Source organism: Austrofundulus limnaeus, unplaced genomic scaffold, assembly GCF_001266775.1.
Source record: "Austrofundulus limnaeus strain Quisiro unplaced genomic scaffold, Austrofundulus_limnaeus-1.0 Scaffold68, whole genome shotgun sequence".
In the NCBI taxonomy this organism is placed as follows: Eukaryota; Metazoa; Chordata; class Actinopteri; order Cyprinodontiformes; family Rivulidae; genus Austrofundulus; species Austrofundulus limnaeus.
In genome coordinates, this window is record NW_013952470.1 from 1,302,237 (window position 1) to 1,317,822 (window position 15,586).

General features: G+C 40.8%; 1 protein-coding gene across 1 annotated transcript in view; it reads right to left on the reverse strand.

The window, feature by feature from the left end:
• The window catches only part of epha2b (eph receptor A2 b), a 26,398-nt gene extending 16,753 nt beyond the window's left edge, over nucleotides 1–9,645 (reverse strand). Inside the window, exons 1-3 of the mRNA XM_014010384.1 lie at nucleotides 9,481–9,645; nucleotides 8,975–9,054; nucleotides 6,881–7,529 (exon numbers count right to left, since the gene is read on the reverse strand). Of these exons, the coding sequence (XP_013865838.1) occupies nucleotides 6,881–7,529; nucleotides 8,975–9,054; nucleotides 9,481–9,565 (814 nt within the window). The 5' untranslated portion in view covers nucleotides 9,566–9,645. The remainder of the gene's footprint in view (nucleotides 1–6,880; nucleotides 7,530–8,974; nucleotides 9,055–9,480) is intronic.
• Nucleotides 9,646–15,586: the final 5,941 nt, after the last annotated feature.

The following is a 15,586-nucleotide window of genomic DNA, read 5'->3' on the forward strand; positions in this document are numbered from 1 at the left end:
CGACAGGTGGGGACCAGAAACGCCTTTTGGGAGCAGAAACGCCCCTGGGACGTGTCTTTAAGCCAAACTTCCTCATGGCAGAGCACACCTCCCACCCACACACCCCGCCGATGATTCCTGCAGGTTCTCGGGTCAAAGTGAAAGTGAAACCTAACTGTCTGCTGAGCTCTCAACATTAGTTCTCACTCGGTGAAGCTCTTTTCAGATTAAAAATACCTTTGAGGAAATGTATTTTCAGATGCCAAGTAAACTGAATCATGGCAGCCACCCCCCACCCACCCCTGCACCAAAATGGGCGGGACAGAAGCAAAGATGGTTCTTAAAGAGACAGAGGCCAATTTCAAGGAATTTAGAAGAGGAAGTGATGAGAAGTTTATTTTCTATTTAAACATAAAAACAGCTTTTTAATAATAGCTAAAAGGTGACAAAGATACTTTATTATGGTATAGTATTTAAATATATGCCTGAGAAACACATAATATTGGCCCTTTAACGTACATCTTTGAAATTAAAGTAACATTTCTTGCCTGCTTGTCGCCATGCATTCCAAAATTTGTCTGCATATGGGGAAGGACTACGTCACCAAAAGATTAAAGATTCTTTATCCGTTTTGTTTCCTAAAACATTTCAGCTTAAACTTGAAACCCCATGTTGTTTTGATTTATGCATTTATTCACAATAGAACAAACACGGTGTTCACCCTTTTCAAGCCACCTCTGCACTCGTCTCTGTAATCCGCATTAAACCGTCAAAGGGCCCATCAGATCTCCTCTGTGCTACATTTTTTATTATTATTGTTTGCAGTTATTGCAGCTTAACAAGATGGTGCATGACACCACTTGAAAGTGCCTTCAGAGGCCTCCCCCAATCTAACCACCTCCCTAAAGTTCAGCCTGCTGAGCAGACGCTGCCTTGGCACGGCATCTGAGAAATCCACAAATTAAAGTAATCAGAGGTTTTCAAAAGGCAATGAAAAAAAAGAATAGCTATATATATATTAAGCCTGCGCAGCGTTGTACGATAAGACAGTGAGTCAGCTGTTTGGAGACCAGCTAAGACGACCAAGAGTCGAGGGAAATTGGTGGAGCAGAAAATTTCTGTGTGGGGATTATCCTGCTGGAGTGAGATGATTCCATTATGTGAAATCCACCTTAAGCCTGTTCAATCAAATCTGGGAGATTTCGAGGAGTGGTGCTGCATTTCTTTGTACACCCAACATGCGATAAGCTGCCCAAGACATTRATTTAATTATGATGAACTATTGCTGGCTGTAGATACAAGCAGATAAAAAAAATAATTTATTCTGGTCATAAAAATACTTRATTTTTCTTATCCTGACACCAATTATAAAGCCCATAAAGACAAAYAAGTGGCTAAAGTTAGTATCTTATTGGGCTACAACTTGTAGGTGATTATTTGTCAACCCAAATTTGAGAAAAAAAAAAGGCAAATTTTCAAAAACCACTCTGAGGTTCAGCCACTCTCATGCTTCTTCCAGTTGATGCATTGTTCTGATTCAGCTTCTATTTATCCTTACGAGTCGGTCAGAGAGAAATAAGTGTACACAATCTAAGTAACCCCATCAGGGCCATGTGAAACGGGATGTTTAAACTCTTTTGGTGTCGAATTCATGACCTGCACATTAGCCAAAAATAACAGTCGCCGTGTGATTTTGTGTGTAACATGAACACAAAACAAGGAGGGGAAAATGTCTGGCTCTTGGTTTGTTGTAGTTGGGCCAGCTTGCACAACAGTGTGTATTTCTCTAGTAAACAGCATAGAGTTCTGCAAAATAATCACGGGAATAATGTGTTGAGATAAGAAACGACCAAATAAAGCATTAGATGAGAAGCAGAAAATTGAGGCCCGTCTTCCGAGAGATGGGGAGGATGTGGGGTGAGGGGCAGAAAGTGATTACACAAATGAAGGAGGAGGTAGCAGAACCAGCAGTTAGTTCACTGAAAAAAGCCCAAACACACCTAAGTCAACGACTACCTGAACAAATCATTCACCACAGCATGCAGTTACACTGCAKCTTAGTCACCGGTCGTTTGTTACATCAGCTGAGTTTGGAGGCACAGAAGGAAAAAAGTGGGAGAGAGAAAAAAATCGTTTACTGGAACCTTCTTTGGCAAAGTAATAACTTTACTGGAATTCAGTGGACAGTTGTTCCACAGGGATGACATTTTGTCCGGGCGTCAAACTGCCCCTCTGCGCTCCAAAATGTTCCGCACCATGTCTCCGTTTATAYACAGAGCCTTGTGCAACCATAACGTTGGATTAAACCCTGTTTGCCGAGGCTTTACGGGTAGCTGGCGAGGTGTTTACCAGGACAGTGCAGCGCAAACCCGAGGATCAGCCGAGGCGCATCGAGACGAGGAGTGACGCACAGTCATTAAATTGTACCAGTGAGAAAAATGGAAAGAAAAAAAAAACGAACAAGACATGAGTCACAATTTGAAACTATAGAGGGTTCATATGCAGGTATGTTTGGTTTTATTCCGCATAAAGAAAAAAAGACAAGCAAAGCTGTGCAATTTGAAGCAGTTGCCAAATGGATAAGTCATCAGAAAAACAAAATAAATTGTGTTTGTRCACACTGTGCACTGTGTAGAACACTGTGCAAAGATATAATTCACCCCTACGTCAAGGATCCAGTTTTTTCAAAATATAAAGTGGTCTTGATTAGTTCTCAAATTTGAAAGCTTCTTCTGAAGTTTATTATTATTATTATTATTATTATTATTATTTAGGGCTGCACCAATTAATCGATTAATCGACAACTAATCAATTATTAAAATAATCGATGACTAATTTAATAATCGATTAATCTTTTTTTTTGTTCTTTACTTTGTTTTTCTCTCCAAACTGCTTTGACACCTTCCACTGCCACATCTGCCTTTCTGTCCTTGACACACATGCACAGTAGTGGTAACTGGGGTAGGCCGTGGACGCCACAAGTAGGGCTGCACCGATTAGTTGAAATAATCGATGACGTCGATTATGTAAATTTGTCGACGCAGATTTTTTATTATCGATTCGCTGTATTACATAACCACCAGGTGAATGTTCACGCAATTCCATTTCGGTACCTAAAAGCATCATTGCGACCGTATTGGCATAAGAGTGGTGAGTTTTTCATGAAAATATTACAATTACAATAATATTACAATTACAGAAAATATTACAATATTAAAGAACTGTTCTTGTTAATTTGATGAAAACATTTTAAATTTCCAGTGCACTCACATCAGAATAACTTATAGATTTGTTGTTAGAATAATCAATTAATCAAAAAAATAATCGTTAGATTAATCCATTAGAAAATAATCGTTTGGAACAGCACTATTATTATGACAGTTTCTATATTTCATTTAACAAAATGTAACAATGGCCTAACCTACCGTAAATACAGAAGAAATTTACTCAAAAATAACAAATTTTAGTTTTAGGATTCCTGCTTCAAAAACTAAACTGTGGGCTACACTGAGCTGGCTGCAGCAGCTGCTACTGCATCTTCATTTCACTTCCTGGTTTTTGCTCAGTTATGTACAGGCATGGCCAATTGTTGTGGGTTGGTGGGGGGGGGGGGGGTTTGCAGCAGTTATTGGCTGACTAAAACTGGTCGGCAAATTAGTTCTACTTTTTGAAAGTCATGTTTTTAAGAAAAGTAAAAGTAAAATCTAACAAAGACATGAGAGATGATTGACCCTTCAGTTTATCATCTACTGGACATCAAGTTTCAGTTTTAGCATTTTGGAAATCATTGATGAAAAAAAATCTATTTTATGAGTCAATTTGTGTCACCACTTATATGTTGTAAATTCAACTAAAAATTTGAACAAAATATGTCTTTGTGGCCAGCTACTGCAAAAAAAAATCTAAAAAATCAAATTTATGGCATGTTTTATTCCAATTTTTTCTTGTATGCAAAAATACTGGTTCATCTTTTAAATTTGAAAGAAAATAAAACATTTATCTGAAAATGGTGGTGTGCTAGAAGGACAAAATGAGTGCATTGTTGATTAAAGATATATTGTCCTTGACCACTTTAAAAGATTACAAGAAASCCTGGCTCCTTGAAAATACAGAGAAATAAAAAACAGATCTGTATATTGCCTAAAACATACCGATACAGCAAGAATAATAAAAGAAACATTATTTTAAAAAGGTTCAAAGGTAATTAAGGGCATGACAAAAAGACTCAGTAGTCCATCAATCTTGTGGTTGTGGTTGTGTATAATTCATTATGAGGATCTGTAATCCTTTCACAGATAACAAAGCCCTTTTTGTGCTTTGCTACTGCCTCTTGTTATGATTAATCTAACCTCTGAAATTTTACACGTTTCTGCTCCGCAGGACATTTTTTTTATCTTTAGTTTGTTTGTCATATATGAAGTTAGCGAAGGCCACTGAAAGGACACAGGCTAATTCAAAAGAAAAAAAAACACACTAAGATTTGAAAGACAAGCCAAAAATACTGCCTTGCTGAGAGCTGATGAAGAGACGGAGACAAAAACCAGAGCTCAGATCTCTACTTTAACACGTCCCGTGGGGTTGAAGAGCTATAAAACTGAGTGAATACATCGCAGAACATGGAAATTTTAACCTAAATAAGAGGAAAAAAAGCACCACAGTTAAAGTATATGTGGCTGGGGTTTTTTTTTTCCCTCCCCGAGCAGCAATCCATACAGGAAAGAAGTGGGGAGAATGATTAACTGTGTGTCTGTCGGAGATTCCTTTAAGAGCCCTCCTTACCATTTGTCTTGGCTCGGCGCTGCAACCCTGTGATTCATTTCCATCTTCATCTACAGCGGCCCTCATGCATCTCAGATCCGTCGTTGCACTTCATCCTGGTAGTTCTCGTGGGGTGGGGGGGTGGTTTCTTTGTTTAGCCGTTTTAATGCGAGGGCTTGACCCGGACCCGTCAYCCCCCACCACCATCTCCCCACCACCTCAGCACCTCCTGGGAATTCCACAGGTTCGCAGTAATGTTGGGAGGATCTTTCTCAGCAAACTGATCAGGAATTTACCAGCTTGGTTGTGGGGGGGGAGTGGGTAGGTGGAGGTGGGCTACATCTCTCCCTCTCTCAGGGAAAACACAGCACTTCATTGTTCTGCTACCTTTGCATTCCAGTCCTCACCTCTGTCCGTTTAAAAAAAATAAATAAAAGCTCTCACCACTCTTCTAAATACAGCCTCTCGATTTTGGATGCTTTCTCTGTCATTCCTCGCCTCGCTTCGCCTCCTCCCCAATCATCTCACCTGTTTTTGTTTGGGTTTTTTTTTTCCTGTGGATAAAAACGATACACTGACAGAAACCTTCAGCTCCTTTGTCAGCCTGTTGTCAATGGGGGGGTAAACGAAGTGGGGAGGCACATCTATTATACCCGGGTACCGTGCGTAAATTTATAGCTGTAGTTTGATGTGTGTGTGTGTGTATGTTTCAGGTATTACTTTGAGACTGTTTCAACGTTGTGCAAGTGTGAGGGTGCAAACAAAGGAGGTGAAGAAGGAACATCACTTAGGGCTGATGGGAGTCTTCAGGTGGTTTGTCATGGAGCAGATCTCAACAGGCCCTCACATGCCAGCCGGTGCTCCATGTTCACACGAACACACACACTCGAAAGCTAAGGTTCAGTGTGGGGGGGGAAGCAAAAGATGGATGTGGGGATATGCGGGGGGTGAACATGTCTGATCACAAGAAAGAGGGGTGGGGAAGGTGGGCTTTGGCTTTTTGTGATGCATGATATGAACAAAGTCAGAGAGGCTCAAGAGTTTCATCCCTTCTCCTCCCTTTTCCTCCCATCTGCCTTGAAAACGCCAATCCATCAAATACAGTAACTCCTCTGCTTCTTTGATGCGTTTCACAACAATAAAGGTCTTCTTTACAGTGAGTTAAAACACATCTGATTACAAAGTCTAAAGCCTGAGTTATGACTGGAGCCGCACCAAGTTAAGACAGCGGGAGATAATGAGAAACAGGAAACCACCTGGTGCAATATGGTGCGATATGAACAAGATAAGGCGCTGTAAAAAGATAAAGTGTTTGAATAAAGGTATTCAAAAGATGCCATTTACATATTTGTCATGGCTGCGGTCAAAATAAAACACCATAAAGAAGAAGTGGGGTTGGCTGAGCTGCTAAACAAGTGTTTTAAAAAAGGAAATACACTGAATTTCTGAGTCAGGATAAAAACAAGAAACAGCTTTGAATTTTTTCTCTCTGTTCATCTTGATCAAAAAGGTGTTTAGGTTTAAAACACAAAGAAATGACATTTTGGAAATCCTTTCAATGAAAGCTGCATCTAAAAAAACGATTTTTTTTTTTTTTTACAAAATATTAATTTATTTTTGCATTTTCAAAACTATATTATGGTTGAGCTCTTCCTGTTGTGTTTTCTGATATAGTACAGTAATTTCGGCTTCTGCGTTTTAAAAATTCTTGTGTTTTAAGAAGTTTCGGTCCGTTTTCAGTTTTACAGGCGATTGCGTAACATTTTCCTTAATGACCCAAAACATGAAGCAACCTCTGTCCAAATTAGGACGTACTTTCACAGACTGTTCCAAAGATCTGCAACAATTACAGCTGAAATTTTAAAGCGCGTTTCCCTCTTTTACCCATCCGAGGTCAGGGATTGTGCCAGGACATGTACGAGAACGGCTCGGCATTCTTCCCACTGCAGAGGCGTCGCGTTAGCCGGGGGGCAGAATTCCACCGAGCCGTGATAATAGCACCTATGATAAATATTTGTCGTGCAGACCTGTTTTATTAGCTGCGGCAACTAGAACAAGGATAAACGGCGTTTGTAAAATCCACTGTAAAAGGGAACTGCATCATTTAGGGTAGAAGTACCTGAGGGTGGGAAGGTGTTCTTACCTCGACATGAGTCGTCAACTTCTTCAAAGCCAGGCTTGCATCGGCACTGTTTTACTGGCACCACCCATTCGCCGTGCAAAGTACAGTAGATCTGAGGTAACTTCTGGCTCTCGGCGTTCTCCACGCACTTTCCGCTCACCTCCTTGAGCGCCTGGTTCTCTCTTCCGGCTACAGTCTCGGGGAACACCGCGAGGCTCTTCACCGTGGCCGGGCAAGTTTTGTAGTACACCCTGACCGACACGATGGCGACGCACGCTCCRATGTCTTGAAAGGCCAAGTAGAAGCCTTTCTGGGACAGGTTCTCCACAGTTTTGGTCTCCRTGTTGATGTGCATTTCGTTCTTCTTGGTGATCTCGTCCGGCGCGATGGTGGCCACCTTCTTAAACTGGCCCTTGTGGAAGGTGGTGCCCACGTCCGCGTCCGACTCCATCACGAAGAGGTTGAAGGTCTCCTTGCAGGTCAGCGAGTCCCCGTCGAACGAGTTGCAGTCGCGCACGATGAACCGCAGCTCCACGAAGACCCGCGAGGCCGCCGCGTGCCGCTGGATGAAGGTGGTGCGCACCCAGTTGTCCTGCTCGCGCTCCTCCACGTTGCAGACGTAGTAAGTGTAGAACTGGGAGCCGTTCAGGGTTCTCTGGTGGACCTCCCACTGAAACGAGACCGCACAAACCAGAGAAGGTTAGGAGGTAGAAAAACTAGGGAGCTCCTAACCACGCCGGCTGAACCAACACTCAAAAAGGATCGTCAAATAAAGGAGCAACCATTTAACCGTGAGGGTTCAGGCCACTGAAATCTGAGCCTGGAAACAAAAACAGTGAGTGTGTGCATTGTTAAATACTCCTCGTGAACACTTTTATGGTCCACCACAGTAATAACACTTTTTCTGCTAACTTTTTGAGCCTAAAAAGACAAAAGACCTCAAGCATTTCAGCTCAATTTGAGTTATTACAAAAAACAATTGGTTTTTTTAGTACTTTTGTTGGCTTCTTCCCCAAATAGCATTGCTCCTTGCGCACTAACTATACGCTGCCACAGAAATCTTTGGGGAAAAAAAGTGACAACTTCTAACCTTGGCTCATGAGGAAACAACGGGCCCCCACTGAGGCAGAAGCTGCGGTTTGCTTTCTGTATGTAGCCACTGTGCCGTTAATTAAAAGGAATGTGCTTTGCTGGCGGAGTGTGTGGCTCTGCATAAAAAACAAAACTTATAACAGCAAAGCTTACATGTCCGTTAAAACAGCTGGTGGACGTTTTTTAAAATCACATAAAGCCGAGGGAGGGAAAAAATACAAGAAATTGTAAAGATTTTAGTTGTGCAAAACGAAGGTTTTAGGAGAAACATTTAAGCGGTGACACATCTTTGGGAAAGTTAGGTGAACCACGGAGTAGCATGCCTGCACATGCCTTTGAGTCATCAGCACATGAAATGAGGCTATTTACAGTGAATCTGCTGTGAGCCTGACTGGTCAATTACTCTAACCGCACCATGGAGGAAGGCACACATGTCTTTAGTACACCGGCAACGAGACAACCACATCATTTGGGATGCATCACTAAAATGTAGATATTTTCCCCTGGTGTAAGGATAAAGGTAGCCATGACTGACTTGACTGGCTCCATCTGAAGCCCCTCCTCTCCAAGAAAAAAAAAATAAAAGAGCTACCACATGCTGCAAACTTTAAAAGTTAATTGCTCTCTAACATACAATTCTGGAGTTGAAGCCTTGAAACCGCAAGAAGCCACAAGTATTTCCAGTTCAGAGCGAGCAGCTACTCTCTCTGCCTACATGTGCTTTTAGTACAGCCCAGACATGCTCTGGAAGCAGCTCCTCATGATGTGACACCACGACTCCCCCTTCAYATCCACACACACAAACAGCCTTTAAAATGTCAGATTTTATAGAAACTCACATGTGCTAACACACACTTAGGACTCACTCAGAGAGTTACGCAACTCAAATGTTCAAATATTTTTGCACCAGAGCACCTTCCTGTAAAAAAAATTAAAAAAAAAATGCTCCACAGTAATTTATCCTGAGGCAAATTCCTATCAGAAACGTGGGAGTTGAAGGAGCAGCCAGGGAGACAGACTCACCCCAGTTATTTCTCTCTCATTTGGGGTCCATGTCAACCAGCCCAGTTCTCTTCCTGCTGCCCTCATGTCCAAAAGCACCTCTGTGGAGACAAGAATGCAAAAAAGTTAGAAAATTCTTGAAAGTGAATGAAGTCACCTGATTTACAAAACAAGTTACAAAACTAAATTAACTTTTCTTTCATTTACAAATTCAACATGCTGATGCAGAAATAAAATCTGACATGAGTAATGATTAAATCCCTGGGTTAAATATTAGCAAGCTGTTCAGAGGCTGCCCACCTGCTGCTGTTAGAAACTTTGGAGAAACAAATTAAACTTTACAACTATTATTTATTTTACTGACTAAAAGTTGAATGAGTCTTATGAGTTGTTGTTTCCTGGTTTTTAAAGTTCCGTCAGGAGCTTCCCCGCATGGCCACGCGTGTTTCTCCCTCAGTCAAAACGCAGACAGATTTTCATAGCAGATTTTTCGTGATTAAAAACAACATTAGCACATAAACACTCACCTTCTTTAGCTTCCAGTGTCAATAAAATGCCGTTAATGAGGACGTAAGAAAATAAGAAATGTCTGAGTCCACCGGAGAAATCCATTTGGGAAATAAAAGTTTTCTCTCTCCGGTCTCTCGCTCCGTTCCTGGCTGGGGTTTGGCTCCGAGGACTCCGAGCTACTGCGACTCATTCACACAAAACGGAGAGCGGCGTCAGTGGCCCCGCCCACTGGAATGTGAGCGTGCGCGGATATATCTGTGTGTGTGCGCGCGCGCGCTCCTGTTCAGAGTTTGTTTTCTGCTGATGACAGGTAGGGCCCTAACTCAGTCATTTTAACAGATTTTGAGCTCTAATTTGGTKTGGTAGTAGCTGAGAGTCTTCTTCAACACACAACCCGAGCACCTATTAAGTAACATCTGTTTTGCAAACTTTGTCATTAACTATTGTGGTTGCGCTCTGTCTGTCTGTTAGCAAAATATCTTATGAACCACTTGGCAGATTTGATTGAAACTTCCAGAAAGTAATCAGTGGGTGAATATCTAAAAYCGATTAACTTTTGAAGGGACTGTAATTCAAGATGGCCACGGCAGCTAATCGAAATGAGAAAGCATAAAAATGACTCCAACTCAGTCAGTTTTGCAGATATTGAGCTCAAACTTGGCGTGGTAATAGCTGGGAGTTTTTCAATATCTTTGCTTAAATCTTTGGCATTAACTCTTGGTGTCAACCCTGTTTGTGTCATAGCGAAATATGGGGTTTATTATAATTAAACTGTCTGAAAAGTAATCACAAATTGTACACTCAGAATTGAAAATTTTTTGGAGTAAACCCAGCTGGAGCTAATTGACCTCAACAAATACAAATAAAGGACTCTCAGTCAGTCAGTTTTGCAGATTTGATTTAAATTTGGTTTTGATTTCTGTATGTTTTGTTTGTTTCTTGTCATTTCTTTCAAATTCATTTTGAGTTTTATTCCTTGAAGGTAGTTACTGCTGTTTTATTCATGTTCTGTCCTTTTTTCTGCCCTTGTACACACTACATGACTTTTGCTCCAAGTGTTTTTATGCTTTTTAATCCTCTGTGAGTCATTCGGGCATAAAAAGCCTCCTGAACTCAAAGGGTGAACTTGTGTTTTATTGATTCATTACAGGTCAGCTTAATAAAGAACTATATCTTCAGGCACTTTGTTAGCAGCAGTCTGTCACAAAGACACAATTTGTTCCCAGTTATTTACTTAAATCCTTGACAAATACCAAAGACATTACAGTTTCACAGATTAGCAAGGTGATTGTAAGAGATGAACACTTGGCACATGTACAAAAAAACTATTTGGAAAAACCCAGAAAGCCTGAAAACTATGGATCAAGATGCTCACAGAAGATTACACGACTTTACACGATGATTTTGTAAGCGTCCCGTTTTTTTTATTCAGTTTTATGGATTTATTAAGCATGGTGGCATCTTGTGTACTAATCTTGATGGCACTCAACAATTTAAACAGGTCCTTCATCTCGCTGGCCTGCTGTTCGAGCTGAATAAACTCCAGCCGGCACGACGTTTGAAGTTCTTGTCCTGCTACAACCAAACATTTCCTCCAGGAAATTTAGAGGTAAGTTATTCCCACAGGGTAAACTTGTTGAATATTTGTCTTTACTTTAGCTCTTATCCAGTGTCCTGATGCATCTCAGTAATCCAGGTAAAAAAATCAAAAAGAAAAAAMTTGTRTAGGTCTTCTGGACGGGTTCTTCTCTAATGAAACGTTTCGTCTCTCCTCCAAGAGACTTCTTCAGTCTGAGAGTTTCAGGCAAAATTCAGGCTTTTAAGCCCCGCCTCCATGTGACTGATACTCACATCACATGGCTATCGTTGACACCTAATTAACACCTATTGTTAACGGGGTGGAGTGATACTGGCAATAGCTGCACTGTAGGAGGGGGACAACTGAAAACGGAGGCCTCCACCTCTGTTTAATGATGGACAATCTTTCTTCACAAAAATGGCTTCTTTTACTCCTGTGTTAATTAGGTGTCAACGACAGCCATGTGATGTGAGTATCAGTCACATGGAGGCAGGGCTTAAAAGCCTGAATTTAGCCTGAAACTCTCAGACTGAAGAAGTCTCTTGGAGAAGAGACGAAACGTTTCATTAGAGAAGAACCCGTCCAGAAGACCTATACAATTTTTTTTCTCTTATCCAGTCTTAGTACCTCTGCAAAGGTGGTACGATTTTTAGACAATCCGAGGTGTAGAGTGAACAGAAAGGGTGACAGGACCTCACAAGGCCTTTCTAATTAATACGCCCACACCCATCATAGCTTCACACTCAGCAGCATCTTCTGGAATCAACATCCGGTTTCACATGAGGTCCAGCAGGTCAGAACAAGGTTATCTGTCCATAACTTGAATTAGCCCGAGCTTTTCCTGAGCTCCGTTTTTTTTGTTTTTTTTTCTGTAACAGACTCAGGTTGCTGCAGAGGTTGGAGTCGGTGGGGGGTTTGGGATCCAAAGAGCCCAGCAAGAGATGAGTGGGGGGGGAGTGTGGAATGATTTAACGACTGAGAAGGTGATGAAACTGGTGGAATGTGGGGTGAACCAGCAAAAAGGCTCCAGTGCTGAGCTTGTTGAAAAGCAGCTTCGTTTATTTAAAAGCTTCAGGTTCCAAGCAGCCGTTAGCTGGACGTTTGTGGAAAATTGAATTTAAACTCCAGCAAACGTCTTTGTGGTAATTAGCACCGTTAAGCTGTCCAGGCGTTCTGCCGTCTTCTTATGGAACAAAGTGAAAAAGAAAACTGACGGTTTTAACTGTTTTCTGAAACACTGTTTGCTGTTGTGCTGTTTTTATGCAGTGTTTGGACAACCTCACCTGATGTATTTACATACTTGTGTTTTGGGGGAAGATTCTTGCTGATGGAGGATCTCTTACTGGTGGAATGTTGGTTTAAATCAGAATGACTTCCTAAAGAAAGCTAATATGAAACATGTTATTGGTTTGTTTTGCTGATGGCGAGGGGAGAGAGRGTGCTTTCTTTTTGACATTAAAACACAATGATGATAATTACCTCCATCAAGGAGGTTTTGTTTTTGTATATCTGTCTGTGCACAAATTTCCTCAAAAGCTTATGGGTGGGTTTACATGAAATCTTTTACCACAGGTGGGTATTGGCCAAAGGAACACACCATTAAAGTTTGGTGATGATCTGGATCATGATCCAGATCCAGGACCTTTTTTTTTTTGAAGGATTCTTCACAATTGCAGGATAGGGGAAGTTACAGATGTCAAAGTTTTTCCCCCTTATTTTTTCTCACCACGATAGTGTGAATATTTTGTTGAAAATTTAAACTGAAATCTTAATGTTTATTTATTTAGAAACTTTTTTTATATGATACCTTCACTGAATGGGCACAGAATATGTCTGGTTATGTTTGGAATGATACTGTGTTATGATATTGATTCAATATTAATGTCTTACATGGGTTTTCTGATAAATATGTTGGAATAAATTGAATTTTGATTTCCATCATTTACTTTTATGTATGAATAATGCAACATGATGTTATTATATTTGGTATAAAGCATTGGATAGGTCACTTGTCCAAGGGGGATCCTCTTAACCTATGGCCTTGGTGGAGGTTTGCGCTCTCCGAGTGCTTCTAGTTTAAATTACATTTATTTTTTTATGTGATATTTGTGAATCCAATGTATACACAGTTTAAACACGGACATTATAGGACAGGGGTGTCAAAATCATTTTCACGAACTTGAGCTTTTTGGTGGCCCTAAAAGGGTCAACCGAAAGTACAGCTAACTAAAAATAACTGAGCTCTACGTGGTATTTTCTGCATATAAACAGGGTTTTAACACTTCCTCAAGTGACTAAATGTGAAATAAATAATACAGAAATGCTACTAAAAGTGAAAGTAAGAGAGTTTTACTCACTGTAGAGTTGTGTTGAGTAATGTCTATCTTAATTCTCTCCCACTTTCCAACAGGGAATTCCCACTGGAGGGGCATTCCATTTTAAATATACAACTTGCAACTGGGGAATTACCACTTACCAGCACATTTAGACGGTAGCAAAAAAAATCTCATCAAATCAAAACTTTATTTATGTAGCACTTTACACAGCCAACGACAACCAAAGTGCTGCACAAGAGAATAAAAATACAGCAAGATAAATCAAGTAATGATTTTGCACACAGAAAAATAATACAAAACATACGAGAACAACAACAAAAAAAGCTAAATGTAATTTTTACGCAGAGAATTTCGCCAGAGCTACTTTTGAATCCTGTGCAGCGCCACCTGGTGGTGGGATGCCATAATTTTGCAAGTAAAATAATGTATTATTGTAGATGTAGTTTATGGTCAATGCTGGTTTTAAAGCAGCAGAGCTATTTAACTTAAAATTCTCAGGGAGCCACAATTACTCAAAGTCAACAACTCAGGAGGACAAGTATTTTCATCTTTTGCAATTGAAATTTGTTTGTTTTGTTGCACTATATCACAAATTTAAACTTTACAATTGATTTAAAATCTAATAGCAAATAATAATAATAATAATACTAATAATAATAATAAATAAAAATCTCATCAGAACAGTTTAATAAAAATACATGCTAAAAACTGGATTAAACAATAAATGCAGAACAATTCACAGTAAACAGCCTCCTTAGAGCACATGAAGGCATCACTGGTCAGAGCTCTGTCCATCTGCCACACAGTCTGCAGGGCAGCAGTCATTTGCATGAAGATGCTGATTTTTTTTTTTTTTTTTCAGAATATTTCAGATTCAATGAACCTGTGGGGTAAAAGGGGCTGGAGCAGMTTTACATGATGTGCCTTTGTTCTGAGCATCCACATATACAGAAGAGAAGTCCTTGTGACAGGTGGAAAGAGATGTATTCTTATAAGTATAATAGCATTTCTGAATACCAAACATTTAACGGTACAGCTGGCCCAGTGATGGCTGCTCATAACTCATGGGAAACATCCCAAAAATGCAGCAACCCCCCACCATCCCCGTTGATAAACTGTGGTCAAGTTATGAACAAAAAACACCCGAGTTTAATCTACATTTCATTCCGCCTCAGGAGGGTCTGTGGGAGTGGGAGCGGGGGAGTTCAGAGAGAATCTGGAGATGTGGAGGAAAAGTCTTTTACCTAGCAACAGGCGTGGAGCGGAATTCACCCAGCTTTCTCCGACTCGCTCTCTTTATTTGTTGCGCAGCGTTACTGTGGTAAAACATTGAGCAACGGCTACAGAAACCGATAAGGAGATGCTGTGTTTTACATCTCGCCTCCCGCTCTCTCTCCTCCCATCAAGCGAATGCAACACTTCGACCCGAAAAAGTCTGGAACCCCAACAATGTATTCCCAGTTGTGTTTACCTTCCAGCTCCAGTCTGGTCCTCACAATGGGTCATTACAATACAGTGTGGAACTGATTGGACACGGGTTCCCCTCTCTTAAACACACACACACGCATTGTTGTTCGAACACCTGTGATGCTGATTCTGCAAGAAAAGAGGTGGGCTTCTGCTGGTCAGGGCTGTGTCTCAGGCCCTCGCCGCCCTCCCCATGTGCCCTCTGGGGGCTCCGGTTTCACAAAGGGAGTGTTTTCCAGCRAAGCGGCTCCAGTGTTAGTCTGCTGCCAGTGCATACCCAGCACCAATTCTTTCTGCTACGGTATTTTCCCTGTTAAATGACTGACTCCAGTCGTGGGAGGAGAAAAAAACTGTACAGAAACATTACATTTTGGCCGGACCAGAGCTGTTTTCTTCAGCAAGCAAGATGTTGTGACTTCCAAAACAATGCAGCAATTAGTTTGTTTTTCAAGACAGAGCAATAAAAAATGAACTCGACATAATTGCAGCAGAAGAACACGAGCTCATTATTTCCTACTTAAATGATGATTGTAAAGCTGTGTTCCCAATAAAAATGTTCAACTAATCTGTCCATTTGCACAACATTCAAACCAYTGTGTAGATCAGGAGTGTCACGCTCAGTCAAAGGGACCAAATTTTAAAACTTGGTCCAAGCCAAGGACCAATTTCTGTCATTGTTTATTAAAGAACTATTATCTAACAAATTATTCTTATAGCAATACATGTGACCTTGTCCGAATT